At 45.6% G+C, this 24,613-nt stretch overlaps 1 protein-coding gene across 1 annotated transcript in view; it reads right to left on the bottom strand.

Moving 5' to 3' along the window:
* DPP4 (dipeptidyl peptidase 4) overlaps window positions 1–24,613 on the bottom strand; it is a 77,720-nt gene that overhangs the window by 38,114 nt on the left and 14,993 nt on the right. Inside the window, exons 3-11 of the mRNA XM_014526682.2 lie at window positions 23,399–23,483; window positions 9,511–9,612; window positions 8,946–9,040; window positions 8,774–8,848; window positions 6,546–6,598; window positions 6,357–6,429; window positions 5,812–5,932; window positions 4,705–4,865; window positions 1,594–1,694 (exon numbers count right to left, since the gene is read on the bottom strand). Of these exons, the coding sequence (XP_014382168.1) occupies window positions 1,594–1,694; window positions 4,705–4,865; window positions 5,812–5,932; window positions 6,357–6,429; window positions 6,546–6,598; window positions 8,774–8,848; window positions 8,946–9,040; window positions 9,511–9,612; window positions 23,399–23,483 (866 nt within the window). The remainder of the gene's footprint in view (window positions 1–1,593; window positions 1,695–4,704; window positions 4,866–5,811; window positions 5,933–6,356; window positions 6,430–6,545; window positions 6,599–8,773; window positions 8,849–8,945; window positions 9,041–9,510; window positions 9,613–23,398; window positions 23,484–24,613) is intronic.

Here is a 24,613-nt window from a genome sequence, read left to right as displayed (position 1 = left end):
TTTTTTATCTATTTCTGATTAAAGTGCAGGGCTTTTTTAGTATATAATCTTAATTTCTATATTACTGTGAGCATGGCACTTGATTGTGAAAGGGATTGCTAGCAGGACACCTGTACTCCATTTTCATTTTAATGTCCCATTTTCATAGTTTTGTAGAAATATGGCTCAAACCACAGGGAAAAAAATGAAATTTCAGGGAAAAGCATGCCTTTTAGTAATTTCAGTCAGAGAGCATGAGATGTCCCCTCCAGTTTTTGGATTTTTTTCACATGCAGTCTACATTGCATTATGATGAATTTAGTTTAATTCCTGCAATTACTGTATTGTAACTCTCTTTCACTCTCTGCAAAGAATTCACTTCCCAAAGTAATACAAGCTGATCTTCCTGGGGTCAAATACATCCCTGTGTATTACAGCCCACTAAACAGTCCTATAGTAGCACTCAGCATAACATGGGACTAAATTTGGGTTTGAAAGATGGAGGGACCCCGTGCTGGGTCTCTGAAAAGGCATAAATTTCACTCACAATGGTAAGTAAGATCGCCCTTCTTGAATACGTTCTACCAGTTATGGGAATGTTCTAAATGCTAAGGGCCAAACAGTTTACTTGGGCACTCAGAGCCTCTCTGAACAGTATTTCCTGGGTGAAATATAAACCACTATGTTTAGAAAAACCTCATGCAGAAGTGAGAAAAGAATACTGTCATCCCAGAAATCTGGCCTGCACTCCCCCTCCTCTCTCTTTCATCACAAATGTAGTAACATTATCTGCTCTTTGGGGCTAACTTGCCTTTCATAAATGGGGGTGGGGTGTGGGGTGTGAAGGAGCATAACACAATTGCAGTCACTTTCCTCTCAGTATTTTCTGGACAGTCCTTAGCATAAAGATTCAAATTGCTTTACAGTATCAGGGTAAACATCCAGACTACAGACCAGATCTGGCCCACGAAACCATTTCTTTTAGCCTACCAGTAGTCTGGTGGGCTATTGGAAGTTGGGCAGTATGGTCTGCCACAGAATTCAGGGTCTGTAGACCCTAATGGACATGGCCATCAATGGCAGGACCCTTGATCTGTGCTGCCACTCAAATATTACTGGGCCCACAGTTCTGACATGGCAGGAGTCCTTCACACACCGGATCTGGCTTAGGGCCCACTATGAGTTCAACACCCATGCACTATATCAACCATATGCTACTGTTTAATTATTAAACTTTTTTATTGCGTAATTCTTGTAAGACAGGTTAGTGTGCATGGGTTCATGTATACACACGTACCAGGGGTGGGGTGCAAGGTTTTTAATAGTCACTGTATCAAGTGTTTCTTACACCTTAACTGTATATGCTCACAAGCAGAATTAATTTAAACATCAGTGCTTTTGAACACTCTGAGTCCAGTTCACTGCTGTGTTAGTATCAGTTATATGGAGCTGCACTGGTATCAAAACAGGAGCAAACTTGAAGTGAATTCAGCTTTTGTGCTATCAAGCTGAGGATGCAGCTGAAAGGGCATGTGTGAATTATCCTTCCAAGCCGAAAACACAGTACTGGTAAAGAATCACAATTAAAACACACATACCATAAGAACTACTCACCCTGATATTTTACGTGGTACAGTAATCTCAGTGGAATTCAAAGGAGTAAGAGATTGGGTGTTCACTATAAATAATTTCACAGTAGGATTTCTAGCTCCTGCCTAAAAATGAAAATACCTCATATTATTTTTGAAAATAGCAAATACTGCCTAGTGATGATAAAGGATCTGTAAAACAGAGAAATCACAGTAAAGTACCACATAAACAGTGTGAAGTAAAACATCTGAATAAAACTTTGAGATGAGCACATACTTTTATCCTTTTAATAGGACATTACCATCAACTCTAGTTAAATACTGTTCTTTCATCCAAATAAGCATTCATAATTGTATTCAGGATATTGTGGCCCATGTAGCATTTGCTAATACATTATAAGGCTTACCAGAAAAGCTATGGCTTATTAATTGCTAGCAATGGTCAAGTCCTATCCCACTATCAAATACAACCACCCTTCAGGATTCAGAAATTGCTCACATTCCACAAGCAGAGAGAGGTAGTTAGCCATGTTAGTCTGAAGTCATAAAGAAGGCAGGGTGGAGAGATGCACCTTATAGACTAACTCAGAGCTGTTCAACTGGCAAGAGGTTAATCTGTGGCTCCCCAGGCTTCCACTCAGCCACCACTCCCCCTATCATCCTAGCTGCAGTAGTAGCCAGGATCCCTGGGCTTTCCCTTCAACTTCTGCTTTGTTCACCTGCCTAGGGGTGGGATACATCTCTCCATTCCACCCATGGGCAGTGCAGCCTGCAGGAACTCATAGCTCACGAATTGAGGTTGGGAAGAGCTATATGGCTGGTGCAGTGCTAGAGAGTGCCCACCCACCCACTCACACAGCAGAGCAGTATCAATTTGTGCTGCTTTATTGCAGATGTCTGTTAGGTTTATGGCAGAAGAGTATGGTCAGCCCAAAAATGCCTGCATACTCCAGCTGCCCCAAGCAGGTACTCCCAGGTCTTCAGGGTCCTGATCCTGCCTGCATTTGCAAATTCCAATTCCACAGCATGCAGGATCAGGCTCCTGAAGCCCTGGGAGCACTTGCCTATGTTCCCCCATTTGGGATTGCCCAGGTGTCTGTTGACATTCCCATGCAGTCTTAGGGCTGATTGGCAGCCCCAGATCTGGGACTGCACTGGAGTGTCCAACTTGCTCCAGTGTGGTCTCTGGGGTGCATCTCTGTAAATGGGGAAATGGAGAGAGACACTCCAGAGATTCTTAGAGCACATCTGGGAACATCACCTGTTGTTCTGTAAGATCAGTGAATAGGATGATGGGCAATGCATTTCACCCAATGAAGTGCATCAGCTAGGCTGGGACACATCCCAGCCCAGCTGATCTGCTTCATTTGGCAGTCTGCTTCCAGCCAGAAAGACTTCTTATACTCCTAGCACACAGACATGGTGCAGCACTGGTATGAGTAAGCTGTGGAGTCTGTAGACTCCACCCATGATATCAAAGACAGAAAAGACTAGGAAACCCACTGACAATACTCCCCCCACCTTCCTTTAAGAGGCAGACATCATAGAAGTCTATTGGAATTCATGAGCTGAAGTTGCAGTTTTGTAGAAGGTTCACAGCTTGGAGATGAGTCTGTCTATGAATGTGATGTAACACCCTAGACCTGAAAATGCATTTGCAAAAGGATATGCACTGGGAAGGAACTTTGGCCCTACAAGAACTAGACGTGCATATATATCGGTTGCATATCAGATCAACACCAATAAAAGGAAAATTAATATTATCGGCTATTGGCTTTTTTTCGCCAGTGTAACTGATAATGTCACTGATAAATACAATATGCCTTCTGGCTGGGGCCTCAGGACACCGTGTATGTGCATGTAGCCACACACAAGAATGCAGCCAGGTAGCATAGACAGCAGCGCCCTGCAGGTAAGTCTGTGGAGGGAAAGGGGTGTGTGGGATAGAAGGGGCATGGCGGGCTACAGATTGAGGCCCCTGCAGTGAGGGAGGGAGTGGGGCAGGGGCTGGGGGCACTGCCCAGCCAGGACTGTGAATGGGACCCAGGGCTGGGGCAGGGAACAGGACAGAGTGGCAGGACGCTCATCCAGGGGGCGTGGGTAGGGTTGGCGGGGCACTCTCCACTGCTGTGCCTACCCCCTGGGGGAGGCATAGTGGGGGCATGTGTCTCCTCAGATATGTGCAAAGGGCAGATGCGGGCTGCTCGCTGTGGGCTCAGGGCTCTCTGCTATGCTGCCTTTCCCTCAGTATTCTCATGCTGACCATGCATCCCCTGTCCACCCAGCAGCAGTAGGGGCTGTGAGTTGTGCTTCCCGCTGCTGGGTGGGCAGGCGGCACATGGCTGACATGGGGCTCCTGAGGGAAAGGCAGCAAAGCAGACAGGTCCAAGCCCACAGCTGGCATCCCACATCCGCCCTCAGCCAACTCGGCTCCACTCAAGCATCCCCGCACTTAAAAATGGTGGTGGCAGTGCTTCAACTAAAGCTCATTTGACAAGCTTTAGCGCAAGCACCATTGCCACCATTTTTGAGTGCCAGGATGCTGAGTCCCTGGATGAGCTGCCCGTGACTCTGTCCCACTACCCGCCCCAGCCCTGAGTCCCATTCACTGCCATATCTGGACATCACCCCCAGCCCCTGCCCCACTCCCTCCCTCACCGTGGGGGCCTCAATCTACACCCCCCAGGCCCCTTCCCTTCTCCACGGCCCTTCCCCTCCACAGACTTACCTGCAGGGAGCTGCTCTCCACACTGCCCAGCTGTATTCCTGCAAATCAATTATTGGATCAGTATTGACCAATATGATTGGTTAATAATTGGCTCTTGGTATTGGCCAAGAAAATCTTTATCAGTGAACCCCTAACAAGAGCTTTTCTCACAATCACCATGTCTACTTATCAAACTTTCTAGAGAAACAACAAAACCTTAAAAAAAAAATAAAAAAAAAAATCACACTTTCTTTCCAGGAGAAAATAAAATACTTTAACATTGCCAGATGCTGTTGACTTCAGTAAGAGTAATCACAGCAAGCTGTTGAGGAGAGACAGACAATATTTTCGTTAGCAGAAAGTGATTAAAACTGAGACTATTCTCTTACTGAAACTGCTGAACAACCATATTTAATAAATAACACAGACCTTGGGATATGGGATTCTAATCGTCTTTGGATACTGCAGCGTGTCTTCTGAATAAAAGGAATACTCAATAACAGGAACTTCTGTATCATTAAACTCTGCATATGCTATAAAATTGCCATTTGGAGACCACCACAGAGCAGAGTGGGTGCCAAACATTTCCTCTGAAAGAGATGCAAATGCATTCTTTTGAAGCAATAGTTGCTGAGTTGGCTTCTGTATCTGAAATATCATTCTCATTAGTTTTTACAGAGCTGTGCTGAAGTTCAGCTGCTGAACTGTAGACTACTTACCTGGGCTCTAAAATGACATTAAATGAATTAATGCCTACAAATTATATACTTTTATAAAAACAATCCCTGATTCTGGCTTCATCAAAGACCTGTTCTGGACTCTTTATTTGTTTATTTATTCTTTATATGTTTAGGATGCTGCCATTCATCAAAGCATTAAATAATGCCTACATTTTAATGTACGGTAAGCTTCTAGTTAGAATGGCACTTTGGTTTAGTACAGGGGTTGTCAACCAGGGGTACTTGAGAAGGTCCTAGGGGGTACATGCGGACAGGCAGGGATGGAGCACCATCCCGTGCTGCCCGTGAAGGCACCGCCTGCCCTGCCGGAAGTGTGGGGGTGGGGAAAGGTTGCACACAGCAGCTGCCGCTGCTCCACACTGAACTGTGCACCCCCCGTCCCTCACCCCCGGTGTCTGGCCACGCACCGCCACCCCCAGGTCCACATCCAGCCACCAGGGGTTACATTGCTCCACCTCTGGCCGCTAGGGGTACACTGATCCAAAAAGGTTAAAAACCACTGGTTTAGTACACAGCACAGTGCCCTAGGAGTCAGGAGACAAAAGCCCATGCCTCGGTTCACCACTGACCTGTTGTGTGATATTAAGCAAAACATTTCAGCTTGCAGTGTTCCTGCTTCTCCATCTCTAAAACGGGAATAGTTATACCTACTCTCCTTATTTCTATGGAATAAAAATGTTATATATAATAAGAACTAAACTTCTCTTTCTTTTCTCCACATTTCTAACATTTTTTTTAAATTATAACAAGGAGTTTGCATGTTACCATATAAAATAAAATAGTTGTATGTAGTTACCTTCATAAACCCAATCAGGAATTCCGTTAAAAATTTTATTTTCTTCTCCATTTGTGGTGATTTGTATACTCTTTGCTCCTGGGAATTCTTTCACATAAATGTTATTATTCCACACATATGCCTACAAAAAAAAATCTCATAGTTATTAAATAAATTATGGTTGGAATCCAGTGATAGAACAAGCTATATTTATTTCCAGCATCCTATTTCTTTGTCATTCGGATTGCAGGAACTGTCTTGATAGTTGCATTCTATTAAGTATACCGAGGCCACTTAACAAGTGAAAATATTCATTAAAATTCATTAGTACCAGAAAATATCATAGTAAATTACCTGGCCTGTGGTCATGAACAAAAATGTAGAAAGGACAACAACAAAATCACAAGGAGATGACAATACTTCCAACATTAACAGCATAAAACTATCTGACTTCTGACAGAACTGTGTGCATCTATGCCTGGGTGTGTAAATACAGGCCACTGACTAACATCTGTATTGTTGTACAGGAATTGCACTGCTTATATACTGCACTTCTACTTACTAACCAATTTGTGACCAACAGGTGACCAGGATATATACTGGGTATCATTAGGAAGTGGATTCTCAGTCACTAAGGTACTAGAAAACAAAAAATAAAACAAAACAAAAATAGTTAAGACAGACAATCATTATAGTGTTGTTTTATTGCAAAGCATTTACATTATATTAGATCAATTTTACATAAAGTTACTAACCTTGTAGTCATGTCATAAATGTGATATGTAGCTGTATATGAATGTCTCCAGAGCTGCAAGAAAACCATTATTATTTTAAGAAAATATCCTCATCAAGAAACATTTTAAGGAGGTCTGCAAGTGTGTTATAAGTTAATGATAAGTGTTTGAAACCTTTACTATTTCTATTTCTGATAGGTGAATGGGCCCATCAGCCATCCATGATCACTAGTGGGTCAGAATGTCCCCATCCATGGTAAAAACCTAGGGAAATTAATCAGTGAAAGATTCATTCTGAGTTTTCCTTTAAACTATCCTCTTTAACAGGAACTATTCACACACCAGATTTTTAAGGCCATGTGCTCCTCCAGCCTGGATGTTCCCAGGGATCCATGGTAAGACTGGAGCAAGACTTTCATACAGAGATGGCAGCTTCCCAGCCCCTTTTTACTCTGTCTCACTGGTACCCCTACTGTTTTAAAGCACTGTATCACGCTACTTTGTTCAACATCCTGATGTTTCTTGTTTTCTTGGCCCTTATATAGTTGCTTACCCAAGAATAGATAACACTGTTCTAAGATATACTATTTTCTATCCAGATTTTGTCACAGAAATCTATGGCCTCTACAGAAATCTCTCTCCCAGGTCTGCCTCTGGAAAGCTGTAGATTTTGAGAGTTTCAGTGGAAGCACTGTGTGGGGCCTGAGAATGGGATGGTATAGCAGATGTACATGCAAGACAGCTTACAGGATTCTACTTTGTCCTCTGCTAGGATATCAAACTAGCAGCCCATAAACTTGATTCATTATGACAGTCTGTGTGTTCTAACTCATCTCTGCTGTTAAATAATGTGTATACTTTTAAACTTTCTTTTTCCAGTTCAAAAAAATTCATTATCTAATTACAAAAACATATTTAAATATATTTTCTCTATGATAATTAATAATTATTCTATGAAAGTAGACAATTAGAAAATTTCCTCTTTGGTTTCTCACTCACTTGAAAGGCATCGTTTTCTTGCTTTACCCTTTCTCATGTCCAAGGGCTTAATAACCAGTAGCTAAATGCCAGTATCCTCCTGATTTATGGATCTGTGCTAGTTTAATCTCTTGTTCTATGGGTTAATACAATGTATACTTTTCAATTTTGCAACTGTAAAGTCAAGCCATGCTTCCTACTCAGAAGGTAAGAAATGGCAAAATTATGTTGATTGCCCAACTTTTATTAATCTAGTGTTTATGCCTGTTGATATAATCTATAATCTTGTAGTATTTTTGTCACAGGACTCCTACCTCATTCATTGCATAGGATGTATTATAATCTGAAGTTCATGATAAAATATTAAATTCTTTGCTTAGTCCATATTATTCAATGTGGCTATGCCTTATAGACTGCATACTCTTCCAACCCTGCTCTGAATGTGTAATTAATGACTTCCTCAAAGGCTCTCAAATGATGGGCTTCAGAGTGCACCATCAGTTCTTCAAAGGACAGCTGTGACATGAAGGGCTATAACTATCCCTAATTTATGGGTGAGGAATTCAGGCAGAAAAAGATGAAGGACAAACACATCCCCTAATTTTGGGTGCCAAATTTGAGATTTCTTGCACACTGTTTTTTAATGTGTTTAACATTATCTAGCTCTTCATGTGTTCCAAAGGGTGCTCCCCCACTAGAAGCCTCTCCCTAATGTCAGGTTTACGGCGCTCAGGGAAATAAAAAAACCAGACGGGTGTTCAGCCAGGGCTCCCAGATAAAAGTCCACTTTTTAAAGGTCCAGGGCACTGTAAGCCTAGCACCAGTGTTGGGGTCAGGGCACCCCAGACATTTAAAAAGCAGGCATGTACCTGGGAGCCCCAGTTGTATGCTTACTTTTTTATGTTCTCAGGCACCTGTGGAAGAGGCACCTGGAGAGCAGGGATCTCCTGGCTTCCCCAGCTGAAGGTGCCCCCCCAACAGATGGCAATCACACAATTGGAGTTTGAGGAATTTTATGCCCAATTCCTTGAATGACGCAACTTGCCATACACACACGGCATGGCTGGTCATACAATTTGGAGAATGGGGCATAACATTCCTCAGACTCCAATTATGTGTCTGTCTTAATGTCTGCCAGCAGCCTTACACAGGATCACTGCATTGCACTGCATTTCCTCCCAGTCCCTGCCACTCCAACTCTTTTTGCCCAATCAGTCTCCAGCTCCCCTTTTCCCAGCTCTTAGTCTCAAGAAGGGAGAACATACTAGTACCTTCTTATAGCCAGATTGTAGAAAAGCAAATTTTGTATCTGGCGAGAACATAGCTGTGGTAGCTCCAGCTTCTTTCTATCAAAGAAGGAAAGAGACTGGTTACATATATAAAGGAAACACATAAAAGGAAAGAATCAATGCAAAGTCTAAAGTGTACAATATATGAACATACTATTGTGGTATTTTTCAGAGTTTTTAAGACTGTTCCATTATCAGCACTGATGATCTGCAGGTTGCCATCCACTGTTTTGTGGACGTATTCATTTCCTAAGGGAACAAGAGAGAAACTATAAATCAACACAGAGAAACCATAAAACAAAATGCTTCCCCAACTCCCTTGGGGAACTCAGTGCACCTAAAAAGAAAAGAAGCTCTACCTTATCTTCCAATTTCACCACTGGCCTATGAATGGGAAGGTGCACAAGGAAGAACTATGAAGCATCCTACAAAAGGCTGGAGCAGCAGGCATACCCTCGAGTCCCCATAGCAAGCAATGTGCCTTCCCATCACCAGCAACCCAGGAATTTGCTGGAAGGTACAGCTGAACACTGAATCATCAGTCATCCTCATTCTGCTGTCATTACTGGCATCATTCTACAACCACACAAAAATAATTTAAAACTTTTTTCTTCACATACCAGCTACTTCCATTCAGGTAAATGCAACCTGATGTTCACATGGATGTCAAATAACAGAGACAGGCAGAAAGAGCACTTTATCAGTATTAGATGGATTACCTGAAATCCACTGCAAATTGTATCTTTTGTAGTTATAGCCATCACTCAGATAATCCTCTAAGGTAAATGTTCGTCGTGTGTCAGAGCTGTGAGAGCTACCACCTAGAATAGAGACAAAGATTTGGATGCAGCTATGACCTACCCACCAAAGATTCATTACTAAATAAATCACAATTTAACTAACAAGTTTTTGGCTACCCAGATGTAAAGCATTAACAAAAACAAAACACCTGAGTTTTACTGCAAGTCAAGTCAGCCACAAGTGGGAGGAATCCCTGCTGACCCCATCTAGCAACCTCATGGTAAAAAACCACAGGTAAGTCCCAGGGGAATTCTAGAGAGGGTGCATCTACATGTGTACTTTACTGCAGAATGGATTCATTAGTAGGGCTGTGCAAAGCTTCAGGTGCTGATTCGACTTGGAGATTTGGCCCGATTCAGCAGCCAAATCTCTGAATCTGAATCAAATTGGGAGACTCATTAAAAGGTCCAAATTGAATCCAAAGCCTCCAAATCGATTCAGTGCTGATTCAGAGAGAATCAGAGATTTGGATCAGCCAGGGAGAGGCGCACACAGCCAGTGGCTACAGGTTCTCCCACGGCTCCTCTGGCTGTGCCTGCTTCTCCCTGGGCAGGGGGAACTGCGGCAGAAGCCCCCATGGCTGCCCTGCCTGGCCCCATCCCCCACCCAGCTCCAGCCCCCCAGCGCTTAAAAAAGTAAAAGAAAAAAAAAAGCCCTGCACTCACCGGCTGCAGCAGTGGGGATCAGGGCCTTTGAGGACTCATGGCAAAGCCCCCATGCACAGCGTGGGGCAGTGGGGAGCAGCAGGGAATTGCACCTGCCATCTGGCACCCACATGGCAGCTGCTCCATGGTGTGGGGGCAGCATGCCTCAGCAGGGCGCTGCGCACTGTCTGGGTGCTGGGGCCACTGGGGCTTAGTGGTACCGGGCTCCAGCTGATTGCTGGAGCTGTTCCTTGACAGTGCACGGTGACAGCTGCTGCGTGGCTGCCAAGTGGGGGGGGGGAGGTGCAATCCCTGCTGCCCCCCACTGCCCCGCACTCTGTGGGGGGGGCTCTCCACAAGCCCCCAGAGGCCCCAGTTGGTGCTGCTGCCATTGGTGAGTTGGGGGCTTTTTTTTTTTTTCCAAGTGCCAGGAGGCTGGGGCTGAATCAGCGACTAAACAGCGTTGAATCTCTGATTCTGATTCAGCCAAATTGAATGGGGACAGTGATCCGAATCAGCCAAATCTGAATCTGAATCCAATACTTCCCTATTTGCACAGGCCTACTAATTAGCTCTACAGATAAGCATCACAGTCTACACATTCACTGATATAAGGGAACAGTAAAATAATTAACTCCACTGTAAGAAAGTACTGTCAGGGACAGTACTGTCTTGCAGAGGAGTAATTAACTGCACTGAAATACGTGTGTTGAGACTGACTGGGAGTGTAAATTGTGCCCAGTCAGCCCAGCCAGCCAGAGGCCTGCTCTGCCCTGGCTCAAATTGCTGCTGATCTGGGTGCACATGTTGACATTGCCCCCGGGAACAGTTAACTCTAGCTTGAACTGTTCCAGAGTTTATTGCTTCACATTAATTGTACATGTAGATGCACCCAGAGATGACTATTCTGCACTAGTTGAAACCAAAACCAAGAACACCTTTTTGGAAATGAAGACAGGTTCTTAATTTCTCTGTTCCACCCATCTCATGAAGTATGTAGACACTTGTTAAAAAAGAGAAAGAGGCAAAACTTACATTCCCTCCACTCTAAACCAATGGGGATTCAATCCACTTTCAGTACTCAGACCATTACTGCTTGATTTAAATATCATCTGACCCCAGCACTCTTTCATGCCCAGGGCAGGGGGTTGGATGTGATGATCTAATAGGTCCCTTCCAACCCTAAAATCTATTAAATCTATTGTACTCTGCAGGATGAAGCCCCTAAATATAGAAGCTCAAGGTTCAAAGTGATGGGTAAGTCAGAAAGCCTAGATTAATATGATGCTACTTCAATAAGCAGGAAGGGGGGGGAGGGCGTAAAAATGAAGGACCAAAACATGTAGCTAAGCACTGTGTTTGCATACTGAAAGTCTCAATTAAATTCCTATCTCCCTGGGGCCTTGTTAAACCTTACACTGTGAGCCACACAAATGTTGATCATTGTTGGAATTTAGAGTAGCTCAAGTTTGAAGCAGTCACGCATTCAGGCTAGCAGAGGTCTGAAGGACTGAAAGGTAAGAATCCCCCCACGTCTCATTTCAGGCTTTCCCCCTGCCCCCCAGGGTTCCCCCAGTCTCCCTCCCAATCCCCAGGGCTCCCTGCCCCCCCCTCCCACCCCCCAAATCCCTCTTCCCACTTGTGGCTGCTATACTGTCTGTCCTAGGGGAGCAGAGCTGGGCACTGCCTGCCTGGCCCCCCCTGCCAGGGCCATCCTTTGGGGGAGGTGAATTGGAGCGGCCATCCCAGGCCCTGTGCTTTGTGGGGCCCTGCAGCGCTGGGCAGGAGCCAGGCAGAGCGGCCCCACCCCTTGCAGTGTTAAAAGGGCCTTGCACAGTTTGATTTGCCCCAAGCCCCACACACCCCTACGGTCGTCTCTGCCCACTGCCACTACTGCTGGGCTGCTGCTCTTATCCAGGCTAAGCCTAGCCTAGGGAGCAGCAGCACTACACCTTGGTGTAACATGAATCAGAGATGAACCTACCCCGGGGTGGCATAACTTTGAGCCACCTAATGAGCGAACTAGCTTAAAACTAGTTTCAGGTGTTAATGTGTGGATGATTATGGTGTTAAGAGCTCCAAGAGCCACCCAAAATTACCACGTAACAAGGCCCTTAGACACACCAAGTCTATAGTTTTCCCCTTTTAACTTGAAGGGCAAGAAAGTTGGCACACGGGGCACTGCCATAGTAAAGGGACGCAAGTGGGGTGATCGCCCCAGGCACCGAATTGAAGGGGTGCCAACATGCACTTCCCAGCCAGAGCAGGGCGTGGGACAGAGCTGCAAGTGGCTCATTTGGGGAAGTGCGGGAATGGGGGGAGGATGGCTTCTGCTACAGCATGCACTCCCAGGCAAGCATGGGGGGGGGTGGGGGGGTGCCCTCTGGATCTGTGTGTGGGGCAAGGGCGGGCTGCCACTGCCAGCTTTGCCCCGGGTGCCAGACTTCCTTGCCACAGTATTGCACAGGGGGATTAAGACTTTTTCCCACCCAATGCTGAGGACTAGACCCAGCTCTCTATTATTTGTAGCATCCTTTCATTTTGTGCTTCTGCCACACATGATTCAAGGATTTTCAGGACCAAAGCTTCTTTGTTTTCTTGAAACGATATATTTTCAAATATCACTCTGAATAAAAGGAATATGGAACATAAATATTAGCTTATTCACTCATCCATAAGGTTTCCAGCCTTTTCAGTCTCCAGTGTCAAAGGAAGAAATGAACTAGGCTGGAATTTAAACCCAGTAACGTTGCTTGGTAGAATATAGTTCAGCCTCAAAGTTATGAAGATGGGACCTGAATTACTTTAGCTGCTGTGAATGCAAAACTGCCACTTGAGCATAAAAGCATACTTTGGTGCTAGGTTGTATCAACAACTATAAAGTGCTATTGCACACAATATTAAATCACATGTTTATATAACAGTTGCCATTAAAGTTCATATTATTGAAGACTTTATCATTCACCATCTATTTAATTATTAACAAACTTCAGTCTCATAAACGGTGCAAATGAAACACATTAAATGACAGGATCAATAAAACTTGTAATGCAGATGGTGTATTTTTTTTTTTAATCACTTTTGTCAAACTTCGAAGATAAGTTTGTGGTGGAAGGTCTGGTTAAATATATACTATCTATAATAAAAGCTAGGCTTATCTAAGGTATCTTCTGTCCAAATGATTGCTAGATTTATTGCCACAACAAGATATAATATTAAAGCTGAACAAAAGGGTTTGAAACTAGGTTCATCCAAAAAGAAAAGTGATTTTTTTCCCCGAAAAGCCTGAAAAAAACCCCTTGCGAGAAAAAGTCTTTCATAAAAGACACAAGTACCCTCCAATAAGGACTAAAACTTCACCATCAAGTCAGCACTTTCAGGGTGATTAGTAACAATGTACATTTTGCAGATTAGTTGCAATCATCATGATTATAGAGATTGAGTATCATATAGGTGTTCATTTTATCTATGTAATCAATAGAGCAGAAGGAATGGAAAGAAGGCCAAGGTCAGATTATATGAATACAAGGTCCAAGAGACAGAGCAGAGCAAGGACAATGACGGTTTGAAAACTAGGAAGGTAATTTGCAAGTCATGTCTGAAGTGTACTGGAATCCAGGAAAAGGAAGGGTGCTGGATGGTAGCATTCCTGAAGTCAGCACATAGTACAGGGACATGCAAAACTTGTATTTCTCCCTATCTTTTTTTTCTCTTCAAGGAAAGAAGATACCAAAGAAATCCATTTTGGGCTGGCAATAAGAGGTGATTAAGGTACAGATATGAATTTCAACAGAGTAAACACTGAAGTGACTATAAATATCAGCAGTGTTTCAAAGACAACAATAAACAAAACTGCAGATGGTTCATGACCCATCATCCAACCTTTGGGTTAAAGCAGGGATCTCTATTTTCCAAGTGGCTGGGGACTGCAGGCCACGTAGGCCACATACTGTGCCACATGAGCCTCCTGACACCCACTGCCACACTGTGTAAGTTCCCAATGCGCTCCTCTTTCTCCTGCCACTGCACAGCATGAGCCCTGATGCACCACATGAGCCCCTGACATGCCCTATGGTCCCAGTGCATTAACATGCAGCACTACACAAGCCCCCTACACATGTGGATGTGTGACTTGTGGTGCAGTCCCACTGCACAGTCCTTCCCCCCGCCACACAGTGAACACCTCCCACTGCACCACACCAGCATGGATGGGCTCCATCAGCCCTGTGAGCCATGCTGCTCAGTCCTAGCCCCCATAGGTGAGGCAAGGCAGAAGAAGCTGGAGGAGGGAGAGGGAGCCTGGGGACTCCGGCAGCAGTAGCCAGGAGCAAAGGAGGGAATGGCACCCAGACTAGGAATCTGGGGGCTGCAGTTTAACCCCTCGGGGGCCACATGTGGTCCATGGGCCACCACTTGGACAGCCCCAGGTTAAGAAATACAACTGAGTTAAAGATAATTACATCCACCGCAGACCCATTATAAAGAGGACATTTTCACTGTCAACTGCAGAAGTTATGTCATGACTAGGTGCTTTTGCCCACACAAGAAATCCGCAGTGAGATTTTAAAGACAGACAGAAAGAGAAACAAGGATAGAGTTAGGAGGTAGCTGGTAATGGATGGGTGAGACTGATATACAAGACAAGCTCCAACCTGAGAAATGAGGTAGGAGTCAAATTAGGAGAGTGTAGTGCTAAATAAGCCAGCCTTCTGCTCAAGAGATTTGAGAAAGATAAAAGTCACAGATCTCACAAGCCGCAGTTGTCTGCAACGGTCAGAAGAAAGATGGAAGGATCCATGATCATAGAAGCAAAAAATAGCAGCCTTGAAATATGAGATCATATAACCCAGTGATAACCTTTTCAGATTTATGGCACCTCTCAGAAAAAGCCAGCTCTTAGCTTTCCCTTGTTTCTTGACCACAGAAAAAAATAGAGAAATTCTTCCACTGTAAAGAGCTTGAAAGGCCACAGCAGGTCAGAATGTTCCTGACACTATGGAATTTGAAATTCCCTACTTGAAATTTCTGGGTTTATCTTCTGAATCGTGCATTGCTGTTTGCACACCTAATAGTGGTAATATTATGCAACACTCCTTCAAAGGATCTCACGATACCCTGACTGAGAATAACTGATATAAAATAGGGGTGCACCGAGAGAGAATTTTTGGGCTGATATCGATGGCTGAATTTAATGAGCCACATCACCCGATACCGATCTGATTCTGATATGCAGTCATACAGTGTGGAAAGTGGCACCCGGCTGGTAAGTCTGTTGTGGGGGAAGGGGTGAGGAGGGAAGGAAGGGGCATGGGGGAGCAGATCAAGGCCCCCACTGAGAGGGAGGGAGTGGGGCTGGAGCAGGCGTTGCACAGCCAGGGCAGGGCACAGGATGGAGCTGCAAGTGCTTTGTTCAGGAGGTGTGGGGGGTCAGCTGCATGTACCCTGAGAGGGCACACAGAGCACATGCCCCTGGATCTGTGTGCAGGGCGAGGGCAGGTTGCCATTGCAGGATGAGGCCGGGGCAGTGCCAGGCTCTTCCCAGCAGTGGGACTAGGGTGCTAAAGCAAGACAATTGCTTTAGCACCCTGCTCAAAGCAAGACAATCCCCAACTAGATTGTCCCAGCCAAAGCTTTGCTAGCCAGGTTTTGAAAACCCCCAAGGATAGAGCTTCCACTACCTCTCTGGGTAATCTGTTCCACTGTTTTACTACCCTCCTAGTGAGAAAATTCTTCCTAATATCCAACCTTGGGCAACTTAAGACCATTGCTCCTTGTTCTGTCATGTTACCACTGGTTTCCTGGCAGCAAAAAACAAGAACCATTACTGTGTGGTACCTCTCACAGAGGAAAGATGATGCAAGAAAGAATGGGAAAAAGTGTGTAATGAAAAGAAATTCAGAAAAAGAAAGACTGGGGAAAATCAAACTAGAGAGAGGTGAATTATGTGAAGGGATGCAGAAAAGAAAGAAGAAAAACCATACCTTTCCTCCAGGGAAACATCCTTAATCAAAACTTGTTATGAGCACACTGGTCTTTCAAACTGCTTCTCAAAACTTGGCAGTTCCAGTGAATCCATTCAGAAGTGATTATACCATTCTTTACTTCTGGGACACCTTTCAGAGACCTCATATTGCTAAGCAAACAATTAAGCCTCACAGAAACTCCACAAAATTGGTATTGTTGTTGCACACATGGTTGTTATTAGACTCAGATTGTAAAACAGACATGAAGAAGTAATGTTTTCCAAAAATGTTCACTAACTTCAGATATGAGAAATTTAGTGATGCTGTTTAAGACAGTATGAAAAATAAACACACAAAGTGCCCAAAGTTAGTGGGCATTTTCACAAATTGAAGCTTAATAATTTGCTCCCTGCTACATAACAGCAAGGCTAACGAATTCTAGTCTCCAGTCCTGTGCTCTAACTGCTAGACCATACTTCTTCCTCAGTACCAAGATCTGGCACGTCTGACTACACCCAAGGGGCGCATCCACACATGCAGGCACATGTGCTTGCAGCAGCTCAAATAGGAGCAGCACAGATTTGATCTGGGGAGTTTTGCCTCAGCACACATGCCCAGACATGCACTTTGGTGTGGGGCAAGATGTGCCACTTGAGGCAAAATAGCCCTGCCCAGCTCCTCCTGGATCTGTGGCCAGGGGGAGCTAGAGCCTGGGGCCAGCACCTGTGCTGGCCCCAGCAGTACAAAAACCTGCCCAGTGCTGGCTCCAGCAGTATAAAATGCTGCCCTGGCAAGCAGCTCAGGGCTACTTACTCTCAGGAGCTTCTGGGGGACACTGGCACACATGGCTCTCAAGTGTGCCAGGCTGCAGCCCCTCTACCTCCAGAGCCTCCTCTTGAGGTTCTGGTTGAATTTCACCCCCCACTTTTTTGTTTTTGATCACTCCATCCGCAGCCTCACCAAGTCTCAGGGCCTCCTGGTCAACCTCCTCCTGGCCCTGACCAAGTGGGCCCTGTACTTGACCAAGGAGGCGGCTCTGGCCAGGAAGGTGCCTGGAGATTGTGGTGCCACTTCTCACTCATCCATGCACAGCACCAGTGGGTGGTGTCCACCAGCTCCTTGGATGCCTTTGAGGACAGGTGGGTGCAGCTCAGGGGATCTGCTCAGTATCCTCCTAGGTCACACTTATTTTCATGTTTTGACCCTTTGACCCACAAGACACTCCTATCCTTTTTTTTTTTCCTCATTAGTTGTCCCAAGAATTTAGTTGTTCCATTCATCCATTAGCTCCTATAAAAAGGGGCTACTAGTTAGCCATGTGGGCCTTGTCCACGGTAACTGGATGGACAAATAGACAGGAGCTTCTGGGGCCACCCCAGCGGCTGAGCCTGTACTCCACTCTCATCCCATCAGCTGCTGGGAACCTCAGCTGGCAGATCCTCCATGGAGCCATCGCCACGGGCATGTATATGGCAAGTTTCACACACACCCTGGTCTCCTGCCCCTTCTGTGGTCAGGGGAAGACCCTGGCGCACGTGACACTCAAGTATGCCAGGCTGCATCCCCTCCACCTCCAGAACCTCCTCCTTAGGTTCTGGATGAACTTTACCCCTCACCTTTTTACTTTTGGACACCCAATCTGCAGCCCCACCAAGACATGGACCTCCTGTTAACCTCCTCTTGGCCCTGGCCCAGTGGGCCCTGTATGTGACCAGGAAGGAGGCTCTAGCTGGGAAGGTGCCTGGAGACCACAGGGCCACTTTCCTCTCACTGGTCTGCTCATGTTTCCGGTCGGAGCACCACTGGGCGGCATCCACCAGCTCCTTAGATATCTTTGAGGACCAGTAGGCATGGCCCAGAGAGCTCTGCTCAGTGTCCCCCTCAGGAGCACTCATTTTAATGTTTTGACCCTTTGACCCTCATTTCACTCCTGTCCTGTTTTTTGCCATTGTTGTCCCAAGAGTTTTGTTGTGTCATTCATCCATTAGCCCCATACAGTAGGGGCTACTAATTATCCGGGTACACCTTAGGGCCCATGGTACTTGGATCAGACAAACAGACAGGAGCTTCTGGGGCCTGGCCAATTGGTACATGGGGACACTACCCCTTGGCTGGCTGGACTGCTGAAGCAGCCCTACCTTAGCCCTGCACCCTCTACCCACTGCAGCAGTCTGGCAGTGGGGGGCTGTTGCCTAGCTATGGCCTGCTGCCACCTGCAACAGCATATGGCCCCAAGGCTGCGTGCCTGCCAGACCCGGATGGGGACTGCACAGCTGCAGCAGAGGCACCTGCACCTCTGGGGCAGCTGTGGGCTGTGGCTACACAGCTGGCCTTTATATAGCACTACTGCCATGTGTGCTGCCTCCTTGCCATCTGAACAGCTATCGCCTGGAAGATGTTCTCAGTGTGGTGGCCTGCTTTGAACTGTCAAAGCATGTCTTCTTGGTCCCTAATGGCCAGGAGGTCAGCCACCTCCAGCTGGGTCCCAGGGGCCAATCCTGAGCAGGCTCTTCTCCCTGGGTTCTGTCACTTGCCTCACTTCCAGGAATTCTGGTGTTCCCTATTTGAAAACTGCAAAATCTCTAAAAAAAAAAAAAAAAAAAAAAAAAAAAGCCAAAATTCACTCTTTAAAATACCCCAAAATCCATGTTCTTCCACAATTAAAATAAAAGGCCACTATAGATAGATAGTGATAGCAACAGCAACAGCGAGGGGGGGAAGTTGGACAATGTTTTATTGATATATTTACAATTTTAAAGCAATCTGGAAGTCTACCAGTGACTCTATCATCATAATAAAATAACTTCTAAATATCTATGTTTTGATGTTTGCTTTTGGTTTCCCTAGCAGGGATCCAGCCCCCCCTCCCCCCCCAGCAGGGCCCACAGACCCCTCCCACAGCAGCAGCAGCGGCCATGGCGTGCTCAGGACCTGCTGTGGCCAGAGCTCCCAGCAGCACGGTGCAGCCCCAATTGCCTTAGAGCCAACACTGCTTGTGCCACCTGTCACAGGGCCAGCCTGGTGCAGCACGGGGTCGTGCAGCTTCAGGCAGCACTGGGGCCACTCGGGCTGTCACCTGGGATCCAGCCCCACTCGCAGGGGCCGCGTGTCACGCAGGGCCAGGTCCTGCCTCTATGGGCCATGTATGCTGTCGGACCCAGCTGGGCTGGTTCTGTGCTAGGCAGCGGGGGCAACACAGAGACGCTCTGGCCAGATGCCAGAGCTTCTCTGGAGGTCCAAGCCCCAGCTTGCCTCAGGACACAGTGGGGAGCTGTGCCCTGCGCCACTTTTTCTCGGGGTTTTTTTATTTGATACATGAAAACCGAGGTATCAAATTTTGAGCCTGCGCTGCAAGTATGCAGCACAGGGAACATTTTTTCATTCTCAGCGTGACTCTTGTGGCATCTCAAACTGGTTTGAGATGCCACTAGAGGCACATATGCACTCATCTAGATGCACTCAAGAAGTCCATTTACCAGATCCAAATTGTATTGATGTGTATGAAACAAAAGGAATGTTAAGAAATGTATGCAAGGGAGAAGGGGGAAAAATAATGAGCTAAAGAAAAGCAAGAAAAACTAAAAGCTACGTAAAACTATTATCTATTGTCATCCCCTGACTTTAATCTAACCACACTGATTAAAAAGTGAAAAAGGTGATCTTTACTTGATTCAAGCCTTTACCAGAATTAACTTTGGTTCACTTAATCAGTCATGAGATTTAACCTTTTTTCATGTCTTTCTTAGCCACCCCCCTTTCATCCAAGGACTCCATTTTCAGGGGTGGCTTGGGAGAGCTATAGCCACCCCAAAATTTGCCTTAACCACCCCCGTAGTCACCCCTCCCACCACCACCCCTGTCCAAGCCCCTCAACTCCTGTCCAGGCAGCTGCTGCCTTCCCTGCACAGCTGAACCTGTCCCGCTCCCACACGCAGCCCACAGAGGTGCGGTGTCTTAAGTGGGCATTGTTAAAAAAAACAAATAAGTATGTTTGACCACAAGATGTATAGCACAGCCCCCGCAATTTTCTGTCTAGCCCACCTCAGTCCCCCGCGCTGGGAAGAGCCTTGCGCCGTCCCTCTACCTTTATTCACATTGCACAGTAATTACTTGGGCAGAAACTCTTGAACTCAAAGGGAGTATTCAGCTGAGTAAGCTGTACTGAGCTCAGAAAAGGGTGGGTGATGCAGTCAAACAATCAGTAACTAAGTGCTTGGGGTTAGACAGAACATTTGCACCACCTATATTATCTCAATTCATTGCTGATAACTACTAATATCAGCAATCATTTTTGTTCAAAGTTCACAAACACTGTACAGATATTGAAGTCTTACCAGACATGATTTTCACTTTAATTGAATGTAAAAGTAGAAGGAAGCCCTTTCCCCTTTCCTGTTCAGAGAGCAATCAGAACCACATAACTGAGCTTTGAACAAGTATTTTAGGGAAGTGCTATTTCCTTTTCTTTCACTCTCCCAGGAACTTGCTAACAGGCCTTGTCTGCTTCAACACTAGGGGTTGATAAGCAAGTAGTACAGGAAGTGCTATATGTTACTATTGTGCATCTGGGGGCAAAACAGTAAATAAATAAATAAAAATAAAACAGGCAAAGCTAATATTGCAGTGCTAACCTCCAGCTATCAAAATGAGCATTCCTTCACAGTAATAAATAGCCATACTGCAATTGTTGCACATATATCAATTTAAACATTACTGAATTGCTGAGTTAAAAGATGGCAACCATATAATGGCACAAAGTAATTCTATGCACCAAGTTATTTCCTGGAAAAGAATGCTTTGTCTTGTTGAAATAACCATGGAAATTTTAGGTGTACTGAAATGAATTAACCAGTTATGTTGACCAGGACAATAATCAATAGGGCAATACTTGACCAAGAAATCTACTTTTTCTAAAATCACAAGGACTGCATGCACGCTGTTTTCTGAATTTGTCTTAAATCCAAATTATTTCAAATTAAAACAGAAACTGACTGTAGAACACCACTTTGTACACATCTGATTACCATATGTACTCTACAAGTAAAACTTTTTTTTTTCTAGTCTCTTCTTTTAGAGGCATTAAAAATAAATGTACAAGCATGACACCATTTTTTTTAAATTGAGACAGATATAGTGTGATGTTGCCAGCAAGATTAGGGATTAATAAAAATCACTATATTCCAGGGTCCTTATCAGCTTTAAAAACAGAATGCTCTAACCAACTCTTACACATCCATGGAAAACCTGGACTCCCAAAGAGAATGCTGGCTAGCTGTGTTAGTGATGACTGAATACGTGTGTGCCTGAAGAACCACCCCCAGACAAGCTTGTCACATATGTCGCTTCATGCTACATTCTTCCAGGGTGCTTCCTACAGCAAAGTCTCATGTTAACCCATGTGCCAAAATCCTCCCATGTACACATTCCTGACAACTCACCGAAACCTTCTCTGTGCTGCTCTTCCCTACTCCCACAACTACTTGAAAACTTTAGGCTCCTATACACGTGCAGGGAGGATGCTTCATCAGGCTGTAATTACAGCGCATCAGAGCAGACTCAATTAACTGAGTCTGCTACAGTGCACTCCAGCATACCCCAGCATCACATGTATCAGATTCCTCATGCTGAAAGGCAGCAGCGGTCCACTTTAAACTAAAGCTTATTTGATGAGCTTTAGTTCAAAGTGCCCTGCCACCATTTTTCAGCACGGGGACGCTGATACACGTGATACTCTGGGTGCTTTAATTAGTGTGATGCTTGGAACTGTACTAATTAAAGCAAATTTCATTTTTAACATCTGCTTATCATGAGGCAGGCAGGAAACCCCACCCCTAAAATCCACCAACCCACCCACCCTTGTGTCCCCTTCCAAAACCTACTGAACTAGTCATAGGATAGGACTATATATAAGATCCAGACAGTATAAACCATAATTTCTATTAATATCTAACTATTACTGATGATTAGCATGCATTGCAAAACTCTCTTTACTACCATATCTTTAGTCTAAATGATCTTTAGTGGTTCTCAACCTTTTAAGACTCAAGGCAGCCCTCAGAAAATGCTTTCAATCTTAGCTTTCACTCATTTTTTGTCCTGTTGCAAAGAACTCAGAAGGACCACAGCAGGGTCTGAATGCTTTTCTGAATGACTTTGTGACTCACATTTGCACTTAACAGTGCTTGCATTGCTTGGTGGCCTGCAGCACCCTTGAAAGGATCCCAAGGCAATCCAGCATGCCATGGCACCTTGGCTGAGAAGCACTGCTCTAAAATGTGGAAAACCCCAAACCTCAGTACACACAGCAGAGATTACTTCGAGAGTATTCTGTAACAATTAGCTGTCAGGATCTGGAATACTTGCTCAAGATGCTTACAAAAGAAAATGAGGCTTCTAAATATCTGTTCTAAATATCAGTGGGAACTCTGCATTTCTCTCAGGTTTATTCCAATCCCACACTGTTGTAATGCAGCAGAATGTAGCATAAAATTCTACACTGCAACACTGCACAACTGCTAGTCATGAGGAAGTAAAACAAAAAACAGGATTTGAAATTGTGCTATATTGCTAGTTTCTCACCTGCTAAATGTGGATTTAATGTTGTTTCAGATTACCATCCAAGACTACAACCTCCCACTGGAAAACCCCTTAATCACCCAAACTGACCAGAGTCCAAAAGTCAGTCCCCGCTAGCATTCTGCCCTCAAACTGCCTGATTTCTGCAAAAGTGCTGCCTATTTCATACCATACACTTACGTAAAACTGTTTTGTTCTCAACATTCTTTAATGTGGATATTTCTTCTCCTCTCCTACAACATGCCATATAAAACTGACAGACTAGATTTTTCCTGTTGTGTCTACAATTTTCAGCCCCGATAAGAAAACAAAGTTGCCAGAGTGACATATTTTGATTGTGCTTTGGGAAAAATTGTTTATACTTTTGGGATCCTTTGGGAACGGAGGTGGGGCTTATTTTTAATTTAAGAAAAATAAAATCTAGTGACATCTTCAAAAGTGAGCTGCCTTCCAGAGGTTCAGAAGTCTTGGAATACTACACCTAATCACCTTACTTGCTGGAGTCTAAAGATTTGGCAAGACCTTTGCTGACACTGAGTGAAAGCTCTGGACAAGTATTTCCCCGAAGCTCTGACATTTTGTGTGCTCCATTATGTACAAAGGATCAAGCACTGCCAACTTACTGTTTGTCAGTAAAGCTACCGGAACGGCTATGGCAGTAACGATCACGGCAACAGCAAGAAACCCCAGGAGCCACTTCACTATGGTCTGCAAAGCACAAAGAGAACTTGAAGTTAGAAGTGCCGAGCGTGTGTTACTGTGGCAAGTGTGTGTTCATGTGTGTGCGTGTGTCAATGCTCGGGTGTGTGTACATGTGGGTGTGTCATTACTGGGGGGGTGACTCAGTGCTGGGGCTGTGCGTGTCAGTGTGTGGGGGGTGCATGTGTGAGTGTCAGTGCTGGGGGGGATGTGCACATGCCTGTGTGTGCACCAGTGTAGAGGGGTGTGCGCATGTCAGTTTTGGGAGATGTATGTGTGTGTGTGTGTGTGTGTCAGTGCTGGGGGGTGTGCACGTGCATGTGTCAGTTCTGGGGGATGTGCCTGTGTATGTGTGTGCATACACATGTGTGTGTCAGTGCTGGGGGGTGCACAAGCATGTGTCAGTTCTGAGGGATGTGTGTGTGTGCTGGGCATGCATGTGTCAGTGCTGGGAGGTGTGCACGTGTGTGTGTTGGCACTGGGGAGCCATGTGCGCATGGATGTATGTGTGCCAGTGCTGGGGTGCGTGGGTGCAAGTGTGCACGTGCATGCTGGGGGTAGGCATGTGTGCGTGTGTCAGTGCTGGGTGGTATGCATGTGTGTGTGTCAGTGCTGGGGGGGCATGTGTGCATGCATGTATGTGTGCCAGTGCTGAGGGAGTGTGAGTGCCAGTGCTGGGGGTATGTACACATGTGTGTCAATTCTGGGGGAATGTGTGCGTGCGTGTGTGTGCACACATGCTGGGGGTGGGCATGCGTGCGTGCGTCAGCGCTGGGCGGTACACACGTGTGTGTGTGTCGGTGCTGGGGGGCCATGTGCGCATGCATGTATGTGTGCCAGTGCTCAGAGTGTGTGCATGTGTCAGTTCTGGGGGATATGTGTGTTCATGTGCGTGCGTGTGCGCACACACTGGGGGTAAGCATGTGTGTGTACGTGTGTCAGTGCTGGGCAGTATGCACATGTGTGTGTCAGTGCTGGGGGGGGCATGTGAGCATGCATGTATGTGTGCCAGTGCTGAGGGGTGTGCACGTGCGTGTGTCAGACGCGGAGGTGCTCGTGCCAGGCTGGGCTGGGACTGGGCACTGCCCTCCAGCCAGCGCCCGGCGCGGGGGTGAAGCCGCGCGGAGCCCCCGCCTCCC

This window comes from Alligator sinensis, unplaced genomic scaffold (genome assembly GCF_000455745.1).
Source record: "Alligator sinensis unplaced genomic scaffold, ASM45574v1 scaffold1779_1, whole genome shotgun sequence".
Lineage (NCBI taxonomy): Eukaryota > Metazoa > Chordata > Crocodylia > Alligatoridae > Alligator > Alligator sinensis.
This window is presented reverse-complemented; position numbering and strand designations above follow the sequence as displayed.